Source organism: Camelina sativa, chromosome 10 (genome assembly GCF_030686135.1).
Source record: "Camelina sativa cultivar CO46 ecotype springtype chromosome 10, ASM3068613v1".
Lineage (NCBI taxonomy): Eukaryota > Viridiplantae > Streptophyta > Magnoliopsida > Brassicales > Brassicaceae > Camelina > Camelina sativa.
In genome coordinates this window covers 2122389-2142601 of record NC_141889.1, presented here as the reverse complement: position 1 = coordinate 2142601, position 20213 = coordinate 2122389, and the positions used below count along the sequence as shown (strand labels likewise).

Sequence of the window (20213 nt, the reverse complement as noted above, 5' to 3'; positions counted from 1 at the left end):
TTTAAGATGGTTGTTTAACCAATACAATGGCCTGACTACGGTTTTCTCTAGGGAGTTTCTTGGAGAAATCTCTATATAGTTAGACATCAACATTGCCCTTACGGGTAACACAGAGAGAAATAGACTCCAGAAAAGGCAATTCAACGTTGGATTTCTAGAAAATCCAGTGTTCTTCAAAATACAAAATAGTGGACAAGGAAACCCTTACAATTGTTGACACTGTCAGTCTTCAAGTAGTCAAAACTTTCTCAATATGATATAAGCCCGAAAGCAATTTACAAAATAGACAAATATTGAGTAAGGTACAGTAACAAATCTGTAAAAAAATACGATTGGTAGAATCACCTGAGCACAATATCTTTGGTCTCAGAAAATTCCTGAATTTTTCTCAGAACCACGTTCCATGTTTCATTCCCTTTGGATTTCTCAACAGCTTAGGTGGGATATGGGAGCTTCCACCACTTCAATCAACAGATGGAGAAGACAAACATCCATGCTGCACCAGCCAACTATTTCTCCCCAAATCTCTTTATACAAAGAACAAAATTGGCCCTGAACCTCACAGAAGGAACATATTGACAACACCCTAGTCAGCTAAAGAAGAGTTACAAAGCAAGCTCGTTTATGGATACAGCGAATTGACGAGGAAAATTCTGGTTGCTAGAGCCCTGCCAGGTCAAGCAAGAGAGAAAGTTAAGAAAAACTAGTATCATCCCTAGTGCAACATCTACACAGCAAAAGCAGAAATGCACAGAAACGTTTCAAATGAATTGAGGAAACTTGTTCGTTCTAGATACAGCTGACAGTAAGAATAAAGAGAATATAGCAAACTGGACATTGCTACTCACCAAAAGAACTTTTACTAATTTTACTTCAACTACATCTAATATGGGAAACCTGGCAGCCCAAGTTATAGTAATACCGACTCTCTACACACTCTTGCCATATGGAAGACTCGGTTAGACAGTTACGTTCAATCTAAAATATATAAAAAGGTTATCTAGGGAAAACAGATAAACTGAGGGAAGGTTGATACATGTATACCTTCGCGTTAAAGTGATACATTCTTTATCTAGAACCCCAACAGGGTGTATTCTGCGAGCATTAATGCTGCCTGAAACGACTGCAACGTGAGAAATTTCATGCTGGTTCATGATTGTTTGGGCAGCGAGAAGATCCATATCAGGTGTAACAGTCCACGGCACTTTACATTTTCCTCCACTCATCGAACATATGTCGTTAACAAATATATCCTATGCCAAAGAAATGCTTCAATTATTTGATCATGTTACCACAAGGAATAGTTATTTCAGAATTTTCAGGCCAGAACAGACTATTCAAACTCCATACCTTGGGTCTTTTGCTTCCTTCTTTTCTTGCTTTGCTGAACTCCTGAATGTCTGAAAGTGTAAGTAGACCAAGAAAGATGTTGTCTGGATCAACAATCAAGGCACAGGATTGTTTCTCTATCAGCATACGAGTTAACGCCTCTTCCAAAGAAGTGCTCATCATAACTGTGGCAAATCTTGTTCGCATGGCTTCTGAAACAAAGATACTTTGTGGCAGCTCCTCAACTTGGATGAGTGAATCATCAACGCAAAGAGAACTTTCAACTTCACAAAGGTTATTCGTTGATGATCCATCATCAGATGATGTCAGAGTCTGTACAGCTTCTTGGCTATTTCTTTTCCTAGTTTCTTTTGTTTCTCTAGTTTCTTGTCTCTTTGATTGTCCAGATGTAATCCATGAAGACATGCCTACAGCTCCAAGTAGAGGTAACACTATACGATAATCCTGTGTAAGTTCAAATAGCAGTAATACCGCTGTAAGAGGAACTTGACAAACCCCCGCAAGTGTAGCAGCCATTCCAACCTGTAAAACAATGAGAAGAACAGGGTTATTTGCAATGAAGCTGCAAATCTTTCCTCACCACTAACCCGAAAGAATGATATTTTTCATTTCTCAATCAAGAGCCTCTGAGATGAAGACAATTTTGAAACATTAACCACATAAGAACAGTACCAGACCATAAGCTTGTGGCGATGCAACTTCCAGGATAGAGAGATTGAATTCGGGGTTCTGAGCCAAAGCAAGTCCAATAAACTTTCCATAGGCCATTCCTGCTGCCCCGCCAATAAAGAGAGAAGGAGCATAGTATCCACCAACCAGTCCAGAAGCCCGACACCATGCGGTTGCAGCTATCTTGACCGCTACCAGCTGAAGCAAAAGATCAGCGGAAAGGCCCTTCACGAATGGACGTTTCTCCAACAAAATATCCACATTCTGAAAACCCCAATATAAGACTTCAGGGTATACCAAAGCTATGATACCAACAGTTAAGCCACCCATTACAGGAAATACAGCCTTTGGTATCCCAGCATCCTTCTGAAGATTGTCAACAGCAGATGTCATAGATGATGTACACCGAGATAATGCCAACGAAACAAGACCACACAGAGCACCCAATAAAAGATAAAGTGGAAGTTCTGCAAATCAGTGAACAGATCTCATAAGTTTGGTTTCCGGTTCTGTCTTGCACAAAAGGAGAAGGTAGAAAGCATAAGAATTTTCAATTGTATATTACCTCCAGGAGAGCGGAAGTCATAGTCAGGAACCTTAAACGCAGGTTCAGAACCCAAACCGATTTCGGACACCACAGAAGCAGTAACAGCACTAAGAATAACCATTGAAGTCGTATTAGGAAGTGATGCTGATGAATCACTTGATGAAGAAGGCCACAAAACGGATTCAACTGCAAAGAAACACCCAGCAACAGCAGCATTGAACCCTGAAACAAAAACATAATCGACTTACTTAACGTTAAAACAATAAAAAATCACTAGAACATGATAGAAGATGAAACAAACCAGAGGAAATGCCAGAAGCTGAGCCAGCAGCAAGAAGTGAGAGACCAGTCTGAGGACTTTTATTGAAGAGAGAATTGACTCCTTTTGCGATTGACGCTCCAATTTCAACACTAGGACCTTCCGGCCCCAGAGAATTCCCAGTCCCAAGCGTCACACATGCAGCAACAGTCTTAAGTAAAGGACGCAACACCGCCTTCACTCGATCTAGACTAGAATCAGAATCTCCGGCAGATTCCCGAAGCTGATTGAGGACGCTAACAATCAAACCGCCGATAGTCGGAACAAGAATAACACGCAACCAATTGGTAGCGATCGGTGCTTCTCTAAGCCACGAAGCACCACGATCAGGGATCCCATCCCATGAGAAGTCTCGAAGCAAGTGAACGCAATTATTAAAGAGAACCACACTGATTCCTGTGAGAACACCGACCAAACACGCTGACGCAATCGCCAGCTCCTGTGACGGCTGTTGATCGAATCCAACTTCATCATCCTGATCAACCTGCTGCTTCGCCGCCGGAAAACGCGGGAAAATTCTGCCGACGGTGGCGACGGAAGACGGAAACGGTGAGAGGAAGACATTTAACGGAAGAGGATCGTTGGATTTTCGAACCTTCGGAGAGAATCTCCGGGAAGAGACGGGAGATCGGAGAGAAGCAGAACAGAGTGAAGGCGTGGCTGCCATGGACGGCTGCGCTTCCGAGAAGTGACGCGTGTTTTATCCATTAACGGATAATTCAATTCTTAACATTACTGCTGGCACTGGGAAAATCTGACGTGGCTCAGCTAATTAATTCCGGTTCGAAAGCGTGGGCTTGGGCCTAGAGGTAAACCAGATGATTTGGGCTTGTAAATATTTTTTACTTACCAAATGAACCTCACCCCTTTAGCTAATTTAGGTTCAAACTTCAATGGAAGGAAGCAGTGGCTGCAGTGCCTCGTCGTCTTCTCAAATCCAATCCAGCTGATAAAATAAATAAATACTACATTTCTCTCTGTCTTGTCTTCATATTAAAAAAAAAAAAAAAAAGATTATCTGTATTTGTCGAGTTTTCTGTGCGTTTGCCACCACAACAACATTGTCTTCTCGGGTAAAAAAAACTTCTGCTTTCTTCTTCGTTTTACTTCATCTCTCTCTCTCTCTCTCTCTTTCTGATAGGTCTCCCTTCGATTCTCTTTATCTTCTTCTTGTCTACTCGATTTCCATATCGTTTTGCTGAATCCTGTTTGTGTTTTGTTTTTTTAGGGTTTTAGTCATATTTAATGGCTTCCAATTCAGAGGAAAATCCTCCTCCTTCAGGTAATGTTTTTGTTATCCGTTCTCAAATCTCCTTTGTATATATATATATAAACAATCTGATCTGCGATGTTGAATCGTTTCTAGTCAGATTTGATGATTTGGTTTCATTGTTTTGTCAATTGAGATTAGAGAATTTTGATTTTTGTTTACTGTAGATGAGAAAACCCAATTGACGGAGGAGAACAAGAGTACTAAACCGGAATCAGCTTCTGGGAGTTCACCTCCACCAGCTCTTCCTGGCTTCAATGTCAATGCTTTTGATTTCTCTAATATGGCTAGTATCCTCAATGTAAGTCTGTGCCCCTTTGTCTTGTAAGCACAATTGAAAAAAAAAGTTATCTTTTTTTTTTTTTTATTGATGGGTTTTTTGATGTGTTTTTTTTTAGGATCCAAGCATCAGAGAAATGGCTGAGCAAATAGCTAAAGATCCTGCCTTTAACCAGTTGGCTGAGCAGCTTCAGAGATCTATTCCAAACGCAGGAGCTCAGGAAGGTGGTTTCCCTAACTTTGATCCTCAACAGTATGTCAACACCATGCAACAAGTTATGCATAACCCTGAGTTTAAGACCATGGCTGAGCGACTTGGTAGCGCCTTGGTGCAGGTTAGAAACTGAAGTTTTTTCCTTCTAGATTTTCATTCGGGTAGTTTGGTTATCGATGTCTGGCTTTTAACGAATCTCTGCGTCTTTCTGGTTTTTTTTTTTGTTCTTTTGACTACAGGATCCACAAATGTCTCCTTTTTTGGATGCTTTCTCTAATCCTGAAACAGCAGAGCACTTTACTGAGCGTATGGCGCGGATGAAAGAAGATCCTGAGTTGAAACCTATACTAGATGAGATTGATGCTGGTGGTCCTTCTGCCATGATGAAGTGAGTGATACAAACTTCTTTCAATGTTTTTTAATGGAAATTGTAAAATTTTATTTGTGCTTATGGAGGAAGAATTGTTATATGCTATTAGGTACTGGAATGATCCAGATGTGCTGAAAAAGCTGGGGGAAGCAATGGGTATGCCTGTTGCTGGCTTGCCAGACCAGACTGCTTCAGCTGAACCCGAGGCAGCAGAAGAAGGTGAAGAAGAAGAAGAGTCTATTGTTCATCAAACTGCCAGTCTTGGCGATGTTGAGGTTAGACTGCTTCCTACTTTGTTAAACGTTTATATGCGTGACTATCTGGTATTTATCATTTGTGTTACTCAAGGAATTAGGTGGAACAGGCTGAAGTTTTTTTGTACATTTTCTCACCCTATCCAACTTTGTTTTGTTGAACTCTTTATTGCATTTGATATGTTGATTCAATCAGGGTTTGAAAGCTGCCTTGGCATCTGGTGGTAACAAAGATGAAGAAGATTCTGAGGGAAGGACAGCATTGCATTTTGCTTGTGGATACGGCGAGGTATGCAAGTCTCTTAACACTTCAGGGCAATTAAATATTCGTCGTTGCTGCTTTTCTTTTCTCACTAGTGAAGTTAGGAATCTTTATCATCATTATTCATGGGTCTACTACTCCTAAGACTTCCATGACACAATTAATAAAAGAACAGTGAAATGAAATGGGCTATTACTTGAACTGAGTTTGACCCTACTGGGCCCTTTCGACAGTTAAAATGTGCTCAAGTTCTTATCGATGCTGGAGCTAGTGTTAACGCTGTTGACAAAAACAAGAACACACCTCTGCATTACGCTGCTGGTTACGGGAGGAAAGAGTGTGTAAGCCTTCTCCTAGAGAATGGTGCTGCAGTGTAAGTCTCAGAGCACAACACTTAAAGAGAAATAAACTCCTTTAAACACTGTGTCACGGGTTTAGTTATATATATGTTTTAATGTGTGTGTGTGGTCTTGCAGGACTCTGCAAAACTTAGACGAAAAGACACCCATTGATGTAGCCAAGCTCAACAGCCAGCTCGAAGTGGTGAAGCTGCTTGAGAAGGATGCTTTCCTTTGAGCTTCTGGTTCTTAAAGCTCACTCATATCGTCTTTGAGAGAGATTTGTCTTTTGTGTGCCCTGAACCAGTTTCAAAAGCTTCTTCTGTATACTTCTTTTCTTATTAGCTTTTCTCTCCTTCTAAATTTGTGTCTTTCATTCAAAGTCAATAAAGAAAGAAATAGTTGCTGAAGTTCATCTTCTTCGTTTTGATAATTTTAGTTTGGATGAAGCAAGAATCATCATCTTGGTTTTGATAGAATCACTTGATCACGAAGTGATTCCATTCTTGTGTAACTGTATCGTCCAAAATTCCCAATGTCCTTACATATTTATGCAAAAGCCTAAAATAATCCAAATCTTTAATAAACAAAAGTCTCGAATTTAACAAATACTAACATATAATTATACTACTACATAACAAAAGGTTTTAATAACATCGAAGGTCTTGTCTCGTTCCCAATGTATAATTGTATGAGTCGTTCAAGGTTTTTAAAGAGTCTGATAAGCAGAGCACGAAGCTTTGCACGGCCTGGAGGACTTGGATCCACTCTTTCTCATCCCCACCCGCAGCCGTCGTCTCTCACCTCCGCGTTTTCTTCATCCGCCGTCATGAACGGCCTCGAAACTCACAACACAAGGCTCTGTATCGTAGGTAGTGGTCCAGCGGCTCACACGGCGGCGATTTACGCGGCTAGGGCTGAACTTAAACCTCTTCTCTTCGAAGGATGGATGGCTAACGACATCGCTCCTGGAGGCCAGTTAACAACCACCACCGACGTCGAGAACTTCCCCGGATTCCCAGAAGGTATACTCGGAGCAGAGCTCACTGACAAGTTCCGTAAACAATCGGAGCGATTCGGTACTAAGATCTTCACGGAGACGGTGACAAAAGTCGATTTCTCTTCAAAACCGTTGAAGCTGTTCACAGATTCAAGAACCGTTCTCGCTGACGCTGTGATCCTCGCTACTGGAGCTGTGGCTAAACGGCTTAGCTTCGTTGGATCTGGTGAAGGCTCTGGAGGTTTCTGGAACCGTGGGATCTCAGCTTGTGCTGTTTGCGACGGAGCTGCTCCGATCTTTCGTAACAAACCTCTTGCGGTGATCGGTGGAGGCGATTCAGCGATGGAAGAAGCTAACTTTTTAACCAAGTATGGATCTAAAGTGTTTATAATCCATAGGAGAGATGCTTTTAGGGCCTCTAAGATTATGCAGCAGAGAGCTTTGTCTAACCCTAAGATTGATGTGATTTGGAACTCGACCGTTGTGGAAGCTTATGGAGATGGAGAAAGAGGTGTGCTTGGTGGGTTGAAAGTGAAGAATGTGGTTACTGGAGATGTTTCTGATTTGAAAGTTTCTGGATTGTTCTTTGCTATTGGTCATGAGCCAGCTACTAAGTTCTTGGATGGTGGTGTTGAGTTGGATTCCGATGGTTATGTTGTGACGAAGCCTGGTACTACGGAGACTAGTGTTGCTGGAGTTTTTGCTGCCGGTGATGTTCAGGACAAGAAGTACAGACAGGCGATCACTGCTGCAGGAACTGGTTAGTTATCTACTTTCTCACAAGTTGCAATAGTGAAACTAAAAGAAACTGTTTTTACTAGCTTAGAACTACTTGAGTTTGTGTGCAATCTCTGTTTTTGGAATGATCTTTTCAAAAAGAGTACCTTTTTAATCGGCTCTGTATGGCTTGTCAAGTTCTTGTGGTTTAGTTGCTTCTATATCATTTGCTTCCATTCACAAATTGATGCAAGGCCAAGTTTTTGTGTTGAGTGATAGTCTTCCTTGAGTTTGTTGTTCCATTGCTTAGTAGAGTTCTTTGATTCTCTTAAGTAACAGTTTTTAAAAGACTTGAGAGTTTTCACAATTTTCAATTCTCGCTCAGTTTAGGTCTGTTTCACAACTTGGTTTGAATGATTGTGTAGGGTGCATGGCAGCTTTGGATGCAGAGCATTACTTACAAGAGATCGGATCTCAGCAAGGTAAGAGTGATTGAGGAATGTTTTCAGAAGGGTCGGTCATTGAGTTAATTGCTGATCCCTGATGGATGTACCATAATGAGATTTGATCTTTAGCATAGAACAAGTTAAGGGACATTGATTTGCTTATTATTTTTAATATTGCAGTTGGAAATGAGTACGGATATTGTTCAAAGTTGTAGCTCTAAGTGTAAAATTAGCTACGACAAAAGTCCCTAAGATTTGATTCTCAGTGATGCCTTCACGTTCATATATATTCAGTGAATATGATTTATCCAATAACTAAAGTAATAATAATATGTAGTCTTGTAATACGAACGTGGATTTCTAGAAATCTAGAAGATATGTCTGATCTTGAAGCCGAGCCATTAAGACACGCACCAGAGCTATTCTAGCTATTCTAGAGACTTTCGAAGTTATGGTCACCGATTTTTTCAGAGGAATCGGTTTTGAAAGGTTGATGTTTGACAAGAGAGCTGACGGCTAAGGGGTCTTGAACGAATGACGTCGTTTCGCAAAGTAAAGCAAAGCGTGCAACAACAAAAATAGAAACTCCCACATGGTTGAAAAATATACGAAGAGCTCATAAAATCTTTCCCAAAAATAGTCCCAAACCCAATATTCTTCAAAGTTCAAACAATATGAAGATAAGACCGTGAACGTGAAACTTGAATGTAGATTTTTTATCAAAATGATGTACTCAATAAGATCGTAGTCATTGAATTATGCCTTGAATAATATAAAAAAACTTGTTTGATTAAAAAGCTTTAATTAATTCTTTACTTTAAAAAAACAAATAAAGGTTTCTGTATTTTGTCTTCTTTTCTTTGTGTCGGCAGTTTATCTTTGTTTTGTCTTTTGTTTGACTTTAGAAATATTAAACTTTTGCAATCAACGATATAGGTTTAAAGAGTTTTAAAGTTAATTACATAAAGATTACTTTTAAAAAAAATGTAATGTGAAAATAGGATTTCGTAAGACTTTATAAGAAAACAATTTCTTCGCGATCTTTGGGTTTATAAGGCTTTTAGATTCCTATTCTGATAATTTTTTCCTAATAATTTATGAAGTTTCTATTCATCCTGTAATATTTGTTAAAAAGATGCGTAAATTCACAGTACTCTTATCTTATGAACATATTTATCAGTGTAAACAATCCGATATTTATGAAACTGAAAAATATGTTTCAGTAAGTTCTACAATATAAAAACCGAAGTTGGTCGGGAAAAAAAATATATTCAAAGATGAATTTGTGTGAGAAAACGAACTTCAACCGTATGTGTAAGAAAGAAAAAAAAAACAACATTCAAGCTTATTTCCAATCACTAGTAGTTTTTAACAGTTAAAATATATTTGTTTGACGATCGGCAAAGTCAACTGGTTTCAGATACAAATAAATCAAGCTTTTAGGTATGTAATAGTATATTTTAGAATTGTGAGGATAGACAAAGGAAAACATTTTAAACACCAAAGACAATAATAAATTCATATGCAGTAGACTGATTCTTGAAACTCAATTCTATCGTATTCAACCACACTTTGCCAAAATATAAACAAGAAAGGCCGGCGGCGGTCTGTTATGGTCGTTGGCTTTAGTTTGTGTTTTTTTTTTGTAACGTCTCATGTTTGTTTATCTCATGTAGTCATAGTACTCATAATTTGACCGCAATGAGTCGCTTTACGTCTATATATAACAGAAGAACTGACTGATATTACCGGTTAATTAGATTAAAGATATAACCGGTTAGATTAAAGCACAACAACTGGCAAATAGTTGTAGATCACGTTCATTCATACATACATATAAATATTATAAGTAAAATTGGTGCTTATTGTAGAAAATGTACGTTGTTATGATCATCAAATCTTCGATAATATTATTATTGTTTCAGTAAATGAGAAAAATGCGTCCGACCACCACAAAGTTGCAATGAATTGTTTTTGTCTTTGCTCTGATGGAAATTTCTAGAGAAGGAGAAAAACTTTACAAAAAAAATGGTATCAAAACAAAAAAAGTATATACAATTAAATATATATAACCGAGTATAGATCCGACGTTGTTGAGTGAAGCCACTTAAAAGATTGATGAATGGATCAGATTTGCTGAATACTGACACACTAAATTCCTATACTAATTGTTTATCATGCAGAAGAATTTGTACTGCTAGAAATAGAATATATAACCCATAATTGATTATTAAGAATAAAAGTTACTACTATTTGTTAACCTTTGTTTTTGGCATGTATGCTTTCATTTGGTATGTCACTATGTCATAATACAATTTGTATTTTATAACCCATTTTATATATTTTATTATTAAAAATGAAAAAGATATTATATTTATCAAAGTACTTTATATATAGGTAGGTATCTTTTTGTAATTACCTCCCAGATATGCATAGCATATGCAATATGCAAAAGTCGGGGCCATGAAATGTGACAGCTGGATACAGGTTAAAGGACAACACATCATCGACCATATGCCCGACACGTGTCCCATCTCACACATGGCGTTTTCTTCTCTCTTTCTCCCCCATTTTTTCCCCATCCTCTTTCTTTTTGTTTCTTTGGGCAAAAATGTGTTGCTTTTTTTTTTTTTATCTTGACAACAACATTATTATTATTTTTTTTAAAAACATATGTAATTATTTTGGAATAATATCTCATTAGATATTTCACGAAAATAAGACTATCTAGTATTTGATTTTATCAACTTTATACATACATACACATAGTGTTATTTTATGGGACTGTTAATTTATCTTTGATGATCCCTATAACATTCCAACTTCCAAGTTAATAATTGCTTATTTTCATCATTAGTATCCCCTCGATATCTAAATAATAATACTACTACTATACTAAAAAACCTAACGGTAACGAATCATATTTTATTTTAAAGACAGTAAAAAACTGGAAATAAATAGGCATTGTATTACGTTTTTTTTTGTCTTTTCGAAATGAGTTTTTGACAATTTCAATAAATACGGTCAAAATACATACGATAAAAAAAAAAAGAGAGTGTATATACAGTACAAGGAGAAAATGGGAATAACGGGATATACAAAATCCACAGATAAGCAATAGGTCACCATCCCACGGTTCACGTTATTTCCGTCTTTTTTTTTTTGTAAACTATCCTCTACTGATAATGTTAATTAACCAAAACTTTTATGTCTTAACATTTTAAACAAGGAAATTAATTCATAGCTTAAATTAGTGACAAATGACAATATTATTATACTAATATATTATTAATAAAAAGGTAATCAATTATTTCTTGAAGAACTGAAGGAAGCAGCACAAGAAGAAGCAGAAGCAGAAACCGATTTTTAAGAAAAAAACAGAGAGAGAGAGAGAGAGAGATAAAACACAGAGACAGAGAGTTATGGAAACAGCTGTATTTATTAGTATATAAGAAGAAACAAGAAGAACAACCTCTCTGGGTTTCTACTTAAAACTCTTTTCTCAATCTTTCCTCCTTCTTCAAACAAACATAAGAAACGACACTTTGAGAGCCAACAAAAGAAAAAAAAAAAAGGTTTCTTTTTTTTGCTTCGTTTCTTCAAATTTCGTTAGTAATGGATTTGATGCAATTGGATAAGCGTTTGGATTCGACGGAGCAAGTGGTTGAAGAAATCATGAGAATTCACAGATCTCTACCACCAAGACCTGGAATCGACGAAGTTGAAGCTGCCAAGGGTTTAATTGACAACGTTGATAATGAAGACCAATCTTGTTTCGAAGCCATTGCTAGACAGAGGAAAAGCTCTGAAGTCCCCGGTGAGCTTTTCATGGTGTTGCAAGATATGAAGAGAGGTTTTGTTCAGTTTCGCAGCAGAGAGCAAAAGAGAGAAGCTTTGAAGCTTCTCGATCTGGAGGCTACTCACGCTATGTTCGATGATTTCATTCAGAGAGCTTCTAATTGCATTGCTTCTCCTTCTTCTTCTTCCTCTAACGGCTCTGTTCCTTCTCGTCCTCCTCCCGCTCCGGCTCCCAAGACGGCTACGGCTACGGCTACTCCGTCAAGTTTGTATTTTTCTGAGAAAGCCCCTGTTCGCCCTAAGGATATGGTTTCTAGAGACGACAGCTTCATGACCAACACTAAACCTTCTCTCTACGGCGATGGTTTTGCAGCTCCTCGCAAACCTCAGTTTCTGGATTCAACACTTACCGCCGGAAAACTCTCCGGTGAGTCGGACTAACCCTTCTCTTCTCTTGGTTCTCCAACTTAGGATTCTTCTGATATAGAAAGTGTTGGAATTGGAATTGTTTAAAGTTTAAACCTTTAGATAGATAGAGCAGCAGGAATTGCAAATAGATTATGTTAGTAACTGTGGTGTGTAAATGAATCATTTGTTATGTGTAGGCAACGATGGAGAGAAGCTGAGTTTGATAAAACTTGCAAGCTTGATTGAGGTATCAGCTAAGAAAGCTACTCAAGACATTAATCTACAGAACAAGTTAACGGATCAAGTCGAATGGCTTCCGGATTCTATTGGCAAGTTATCGAGTCTCATTTCGCTTGATATGTCTGAGAATCACATTGTGGTATTGCCAAACACCATAGGAGGACTTACTTCATTGACAAAGCTCGACTTGCATTCAAACAGAATCGGTCAGCTTCCTGAGTCTATAGGAGAATTGTTGAACTTGGTTTACCTCAACCTTGGTAGCAACCAGTTATCATCTCTGCCTTCAGCATTTAGCAGATTGGTGAACCTCGAGGAGCTTGATTTGAGCTGTAACAACCTCCCTATTCTCCCTGAATCCATCGGTTCTCTTGTGAGTCTTAAGAAGCTCGACGTTGAGACCAATGATATTGAAGAGATCCCACATTCTATCGGTGGGTGCTCCTCGCTGAAAGAGCTCCGTGCAGATTATAACAAACTCAAGGCTCTTCCGGAAGCTATTGGGAAGATTACTACACTAGAGACCTTGTCTGTCCGTTACAATAACATCAGGCAGTTACCTACAACGATGTCTTCTTTAGCTAGTCTCAGAGAGCTGGACGTGAGTTTCAATGAGCTCGAGTCAGTGCCAGAGAGTTTGTGTTTTGCCACTACGCTTGTGAAGCTGAACGTTGGAAACAATTTTGCTGACATGATATCGCTACCGAGATCAATAGGCAACCTTGAGATGCTTGAAGAGCTTGATATAAGCAATAACCAGATCCGTGTTCTACCCGAATCCTTTAAAATGCTTACAAAGTTGCGTGTTTTTCGTGCTCAGGAGAATCCATTACAAGTTCCTCCTCGTGATATAGCTGAGAAGGGCCCTCAGGTTCTCTCATTTTCTATCTCTCCTCTAGGTTTCTCATAATGTGGTCTAGATTCTTCTAAATGGTATTCACTCACGGATGATTCATATACTTTCAGGCTGTTGTTCAATACATGAATGATCTTGTGGAGACGAGGAACGCGAAATCTCAAATGGTTAAGCCGAAGAAGAGCTGGGTGCAGATGTGCTTCTTCTCCAAGTCTAACAAGAGAAAACAGAACAGCATGGAGATCGTCTAAAACAGCTGATAAAGTCTCTGACCCGTAATCAGGTAGCACTTTAGATTCCCAAACTCCAAAAATCAAGATTCACACTGTGCATTATTACATATAACAAAAACACCTGTTTTTGTCTTTCCCTCCCTTTTTTCAGGTATTTCTGTTAATGCTGTTGACAGCTCAAGTGGCAGACAAATCCAGCTATCTTCACACGACAATGCAAACTACAAAGAGAGAGAGAGAGAGAGAGAGAGAGAGAGAAGAGAAGCATTGATTTGCATTGCAACTCCGAGTACTGTAGATGCTTCATTATTCATTCTTTGTTTTTTTCTTCACTATTCACATGTATCATTGTTTCATTCATGTCTCTCTAGTCTCCACATATCTGCTCTTTCTTTACTCGGTTATGGCCGAATCCATAGAGCCCATCCCAAAACAGAACCGAAAACATTGTCCCTCGTAGATTGACGTGTTCGTTTAATTCTTACCACTTTGATGTTCTGTACGTAGTGTATCGTCTCTGGTTTTGTTTCTTTGGTTTGAAACATAAGACTCTCGCACCTAAAAAAAAGTATCTGTGACACTGTGTATGTGGATAGAGATGTGATGTGATGGCTGTGATGCTTAGAGGAGAGACATGACATGAGTTGGCCATGAACGTGGTTATGTCTAGAGAGTTAAAAGTGGTTAATTAATACTCACTTGTAATAAATAATGCAACTTGCGCTTTTTGTTTTGTCTATGTATGTGTATAATCATCACGAGATGGTCTTTCTTTTATGTGTATTATCATATCAGTATACATGTGACTTCACGTGTGAACCAATTAAAGCTTTGTTTATCAGTTGAAACCCCATGTCTATCTCTCGTCTTTCTGTGGATAAATCTCTCTGGATATGTAAAACAATCAGGCCCATACAGAGTCTTTATTTGACTGGATCTGGGCTTGTAGTATCGAGGCACAAAAGTTTAATTAACACACGGCACGTGACACATACAAATCAGTTTGAATCCAATCTCGGTTCATTCTTCTAACTTCGTTGTGAACAGACTCCAAACTTCTTCTTTTGTCTTTTTGTTAGCATATTCCAAACTTGATTGTAGCTTTTATGAAAGCAGAGGATGTAACATAGTGAAAAGGTCTGGGTATAGGACTATAGGATTGCCCAACTTGCGATGATAAGGCTGGTAGAAAGTGGTAGTAAAACTAAAAGGGACATATATAATGTGAACGTTGAAAAAAAGTAGGGGAAAAGGGTTTAGGGAAGACTAAGTCATCTAAAAAGAGATGAAGGATTGAAATGAATCTTCAAAACATATCACTTTTCTGACTATAAGGGCAAAAAAAAAAAAAGATAGTTAGGAGCAAAGTACTCCATACTGAAATGATGATACATGTACACATATCTATATATAGATGATATAGATGAAAAAGAAAAGAAAAAAAAAACTAGTTAAAAACCTCGGGCCACCCTCGCTATCTAACTTTCCTTTATTCCTTTGATTTATTAGTTGATTAGAGTTATATATTCCTGAAATGATCATCATCTAAGATGAAAAATATTCTTGAAAGCAAAATTTCACTTTTACACTAGGACAAACATTATACTCCAGAAAAAAAAAACCAAATGATAATATGTTTTAAAGAAAAAGTGCGCTTGAGGGACTTGGCTACTTGAGTTTGAAGCAAATAAAATCAATGGGAAAACTAATCTTATCAACTTTTCCAGTGTTCTCATTTGATGTTGCTTATAACAAGATTTCACGAATCCAAGCGTGCAATAATTTCAAAAACTTGTAATAAACTCCACCGTAACCAATTAAGCGAGTACATCAAACTGGAAATCAAAACTAACGGACTATTCTATTGTGTTTGGGAATGCTTATCGAAAATTTTGAATACGTTCGGTACTTCGGTTTGGCTTTAACAAGAAGATACCAACAAACAGACAAAAAAGAGAGAAGAGTTGGATAAACCTAGAGCTAGTTTTTTAGAAGACAAAAATGTAAAAAGCGAAGTTAAAAAAGATGAAAAGTGTAAGCCGAAACTTTTCTTCACTTTAATTGCCTCTTGGGTGCAATATACTAATAATCAGAGAGAAAGAGATAAGGCATAAGATTCCATTAAGTGAAACTGAAAGGTGGATGATATGATACTTGGCGGGCTTGTCATGCGTTTCTTCTAGTGTCTATAAGTTGGGTGGTACGTTTATCGTTTTCCCCCCTACTCTCTATATTCCTCTTTCTCCACCTTTCCCCTTTTTCACTTTTCTTTTATTCCCATCATCATTATACAATAAAAAAATTTTAAAAAAAGAAGTAGTAGTCTAGCTAGCTAGTAAGATTCGATTGTCTAAATCGGAAATTATAATTTTGATACAGAAAAATTTACATATCTCAGTTCGAAATTAGTTTTTTTTTTTTCCGTTAAAACAGAGTCTCAGCTCGAAATTAGTAGAGTGGACACAAGTATCCATTTTTTGGAAAGTCCATAGCTATTTGAATCCTATTATTAATAAATTTAAGCCAAAATAATGGACTTATACTATTATGGTGAAAAGGGACCTAACATCATTAATTATCGTCAGATAATCAGATTTATGTTTGTTTAGCACGGAGTAGTACATTACAGATATTTTGAGATATTTTGTTAAACATCCATATATGTTTGCTAAGCTCTATAAGTATGACATTAAACCAAAATAAACGAATTACTATAATGGTGAAAAGGGACCTACGTAAGTGCTATAATGATGAAAGAGAGACCTAACATATAATATAATAGTTCATTTTATAATGTCTTCTTTGTTAATTCTTAATCGTTGAGTAATTTAATTTCGTATATGATTTTAATGACATGTGTTTTGGCAATATTTGTTAAGGCTAATATAAAGTATAAAACCCATATATAAAATAATCATCACAAATTCACAATATTATTTTTTCAGAAAAAGAATACATGTATATGGAGGCAACGCATAAATCATGCATAATAATATCATTCGGATACGGTTTGGATGAAAATGAGGACCGAGTCATCCTTGCTTACGGGTAAAGGAGATGAGAGGACCATATATTATTCATTACATGCTTTCTTTGACTTATGATGACTGAGAAACATAAGGGAGACTTTTAAGTTACGCACATACACACACATATATCATGATGATTAGTGATATTATTTATTTTGTTTTATTTACATGTAACAAAACTTGTTGTAACTAGTTAAATACTACGTTCCCTATATAACACAGTAAATAAGTTGGACTTACAGTGTGACTGTTATATATATATATATTTTTTTTTTTGCTTCACTACTTATATAGTTTGTTACTTCTTTTTTTAAATTAAATGTGTGTCCACTGTCGGAAAAAGATAAACGCCCAATTTAAACACAGTATATAAGTTGGACTTACAGTGTGACTGTTACAAAAGAATTTGCTACTTATATTTTTTTTTCTTCACTACTCATATAGTTTGTTACTTCTTTTTTAAATTAAATGTGTGTCCACAGTCGGAAAAAGATAAACGCCCAATTTATCGCTAGATATTTCCAAAATAAATAAATACTTTTATAAGTTTTTCAGTTCAAAGATTTTGGTAATTTAATTGTTTTTTTGGTTATTTTTGGGTAATGCTTCAGAAACACGGGTTCGCATGACCGACCCTTTTGGTAGTGCTCAGGGTTGTCCAATCAATACAATCATCAATCATGCTCTTATTTTTTTTCACAAAGATAATCCTCTAATCGAATTTGTGAACTTCGAAATTTCATCTTGATTAGATTAATAAGAACAGTGGATTACAGTCTTTTACATAACAGAATTATCGAAACATAACTAAAGAAAAAGATCACTACTAATTTTCCTAATTAATTTAATTATTACTTTACTTAACTTTAATCATGCCGATGTTTTTTTTTTTAAGCAAATTAATTATAAAAGAAAAAGAAAGAGAAGTTTTTCTAAGGAAGAAAAGCAGGAATAATGGCGGAGGAAGTGAACTGTGAAGGATGATGATGTTGGTGTTGTGAAGGAGGTTGAGGTTGATCTTTGATCCGAGTCTCCGCCGTGGAAGCATGGTGACCACACCTATCACACTTCACCGGAACCAAAATCCGACGACAAGAAGGACACGAAGACCTCGAAGTCAACCACTTGTCAATACACGCCACGTGGAAAGCGTGGTTACACAGCGGTAGGATCCTGATCTCTTCGCCTTCGGCAAATTCCGTTATGCATATAGCACACTCGGTTGAGGAGTCGTCTCCGTCACCGCCTGAGGAGGAGCACGGCAAATCTTCTGCGGCTGCTTTAGAGGTTGAGGGAGAGGCGGTGTAAGTGGATTTGGGGAGCGCTTGGAGTGCTTTCTTCTTGAGGCCTTTGTTCGGAGGAGGAGGAGGATATTCTCCGGTGGCGGCGGAATTAACGCCGGTGAGACGGCGGAGCCAAGCGCAGCGAGCTACGGCGGCTAAACCGGCAACGCATATGAGAGCGCAGAGAAGAGCAGAGAGGATGACAACCATGTCGGTTTCGGCGGCGAGGATTTCTTCCGGTGGTGGTGGAGACGACGCCGTACCGAGGAATCTAGAGGAGCGTGTCATTTTTTAATTGTTTTTGTCTGAAGAGAGATAAATGTGAAGAAGGTAGAAAGGAAGAAACTTTGTTCTTTGTTCTTGTTTTTTGTTGTTTAAGAAAGAGAGAGAGAGAGAGAGAGAGAGGTAGAAGAAGAAGAACGAAGAAGAAGAATCTGATCCAAGTTTTTGCATATAATAGAGAGACACACATACACATCTCTACTTATATGTATAAGATATGTCCCAATTTGCAGATAAAAGTTATATATTAATCAAAATATTTTTTATTTAATTCATTTGGCATATATCGGCTGAAAAGGTTGTATGAATAGAAAACACGTAGTTTTTACAATTTTCCGAAGCTAAATAATGACATTTTTTTCTTAAGTATGCCATAAAGACATACTTATTTGAATCTTTTTTATTTCAAGTATATATATATATATATATTTTTTTTGGGATTTCTTTCTCTATATAGAGAAAATCTTCGATGTTTCAAAAGATAAGTTTAGTCCAGTGGGGAAATTTTAAAATACATGCTTTGAACGTTGACAGCATTTCAAATTTTTAAATCATAAAAATGTGTAGTCAAACTAATAAAATATGTAATTGAGTTATGTTAATGCCAGTATACAAAATTTACAGAATTATGTAAAAATAATTATGCAAAGTTATATCATCATTCCATTTCGTGAATGTTGCGAGTGACCAAACTGAAGTTTATTGTCTAATATAATTTCATCGAATCAATTGAGGATTTTTTTTTTCATACACAAAAGACTAATGTTAACTGTTAAGTAACAAAAAAAAAACTAATATACTGGTACTACAATATTTGTTATGTTTAGTTATTTAATTTCTAAGCCGCATCAGAGAGATCTTGGCAACATGCGTACAGTTAGTTACCGGGGGCGGGTTCGATTTAAATATGTATCCCATAAAATCTAATTAGATAAATAGATTTGGAAATATCGTAATCGTATTACAAAATACTATCGTAATTACAAGAAGGATCATATAGCCGTATTAATATTACTAGAAAACGCAAGTAGAGGGAAAAAGATGGGTAGGTGTGGGCGCTCTTTTTAGGTTCTGTTTTGACGAACTCATTATCAAAAGGTATTAAGTATAATTTACTTTTCTTACCTAAACCTACTTCGATTAGACTCTTCTATTTCACTTTATTCTCTTCATTCTTTTTCTTCATTTTCTTTTTGGGCATCGAGAAGGATCCCTTCAAAATACAGAGGGCAGAAAAATATCGAGAGAGATTATGGTTTTGTTGACAGGTGGTGCTGAAGTTTTGGATTCTATGAACTTCGAAGTTCTTGCAATAATATTATCTAGTTTGGTTTCAATATTTATTTATCTTCCATTATAGAGAAATTAACTTTGAAATTTTTTGAGGACAATAGAGTAATTCAATCGGTTTCCAATATATTTTATTTTTTTCGTCATTTAAAAGATTTGTATAGTTGGCAAAACTCTTTAGAAACGACATTTTTTATAGTAATAATTTTTATTTAGATTTGTAAATATATATGTTGGATTTTGTCTAGAGTAATTCAATCGGTTTCCAATATATTTTATTCTTTTCTTCATTTAAAAGATTTGTATAGTTGGCAAAACTCTTTAGAAACGACATTTTTTATAATAATTTTTATTTAGATTTGTAAATATGTATGTTGGATTTTGTCTAGATATAGGTGGGATCTTGATAACTATCAATTTTTACAGAATCTTTGAAATGGATCTACGTGTCCTCGAAACTCAAAAGGCAGTATAATATTTATTACATTATAGTATTAACGGCAGGTAACACCGTCCACGTGTGCATAAGTTTTGGTGTTTTTCTACAGTCTCTCTGGGGGGGGGTCATTAGTATCCGTAATACTATTGTATTTGTGGTTGAAAAAGTCGAATCAAACCAAACTTTATCATATCATACATTACAAACCAACGATCCAAATAAACTTCGTTTCTGCGCACGGTTTCAGCTGAAATTTCATGAGATGATCGGGTCTTGGACTAGAGAAAGAGATGGATGGAACCTACGAGAATAGATAGTTA

General features: G+C 36.9%; 5 protein-coding genes and 1 pseudogene across 8 annotated transcripts; 3 read left to right on the top strand and 3 right to left on the bottom strand.

Annotated features, from left to right (window-relative positions):
• Positions 1-120: 120 nt before the first annotated feature.
• LOC104716589 (chloride channel protein CLC-e) lies at positions 121-3965 on the bottom strand. Of its 3 annotated transcripts, none has more exons than XR_015568896.1 (6): positions 2868-3820; positions 2585-2788; positions 2028-2486; positions 1351-1872; positions 1045-1253; positions 121-668 (listed from the first exon to the last, which is right to left on the bottom strand). XR_015568896.1 is itself a non-coding variant. In XM_010433982.3 (6 exons), the coding sequence occupies exons 1-6, from the start codon at positions 3550-3552 to the stop codon at positions 623-625; spliced, it is 2130 nt and encodes a 709-aa protein (XP_010432284.1). In that variant the 5' UTR covers positions 3553-3965; the 3' UTR covers positions 121-622. The 3 variants fall into 3 exon arrangements, 1 of the variants encoding a protein (XP_010432284.1); XR_015568897.1 differs by having other exon boundaries at positions 121-552; positions 2868-3818; XM_010433982.3 differs by having other exon boundaries at positions 2023-2486; positions 2868-3965.
• Positions 383-610, bottom strand: LOC147935741 (uncharacterized; annotated as a pseudogene).
• LOC104716588 (ankyrin repeat domain-containing protein 2A) lies at positions 3794-6282 on the top strand. Of its 2 annotated transcripts, none has more exons than XM_087469965.1 (9): positions 3794-3958; positions 4114-4167; positions 4323-4456; positions 4554-4769; positions 4888-5036; positions 5128-5293; positions 5469-5561; positions 5768-5907; positions 6011-6282. In XM_087469965.1, exons 2-9 carry the CDS (start codon positions 4131-4133, stop codon positions 6108-6110), a joined length of 1035 nt encoding a protein of 344 aa, XP_087326091.1. In that variant the 5' UTR covers positions 3794-3958; positions 4114-4130; the 3' UTR covers positions 6111-6282. The 2 variants fall into 2 exon arrangements, with proteins under 2 accessions (XP_087326091.1, XP_019086762.1); XM_019231217.2 differs by having other exon boundaries at positions 3940-4026.
• A 155-nt stretch (positions 6283-6437) lies between these two features.
• On the top strand, positions 6438-8300 carry LOC104716587 (thioredoxin reductase 1, mitochondrial). The gene is made up of 2 exons (XM_010433978.3): positions 6438-7632; positions 8015-8300. Exons 1-2 carry the CDS (start codon positions 6552-6554, stop codon positions 8083-8085), a joined length of 1152 nt encoding a protein of 383 aa, XP_010432280.1. The 5' UTR covers positions 6438-6551; the 3' UTR covers positions 8086-8300.
• Positions 8301-11309: 3009 nt separating this feature from the next.
• LOC104716586 (plant intracellular Ras-group-related LRR protein 4) lies at positions 11310-14072 on the top strand. The gene is made up of 4 exons (XM_010433976.3): positions 11310-12260; positions 12439-13352; positions 13448-13620; positions 13722-14072. Exons 1-3 carry the CDS (start codon positions 11651-11653, stop codon positions 13586-13588), a joined length of 1665 nt encoding a protein of 554 aa, XP_010432278.1. The 5' UTR covers positions 11310-11650; the 3' UTR covers positions 13589-13620; positions 13722-14072.
• A 3248-nt stretch (positions 14073-17320) lies between these two features.
• LOC104716584 (putative E3 ubiquitin-protein ligase ATL45) lies at positions 17321-18430 on the bottom strand. Its single transcript, XM_010433975.3, has one exon. It carries the CDS (start codon positions 18168-18170, stop codon positions 17532-17534), a length of 639 nt encoding a protein of 212 aa, XP_010432277.1. The 5' UTR covers positions 18171-18430; the 3' UTR covers positions 17321-17531.
• Between the last annotated feature and the right edge of the window lie 1783 nt (positions 18431-20213).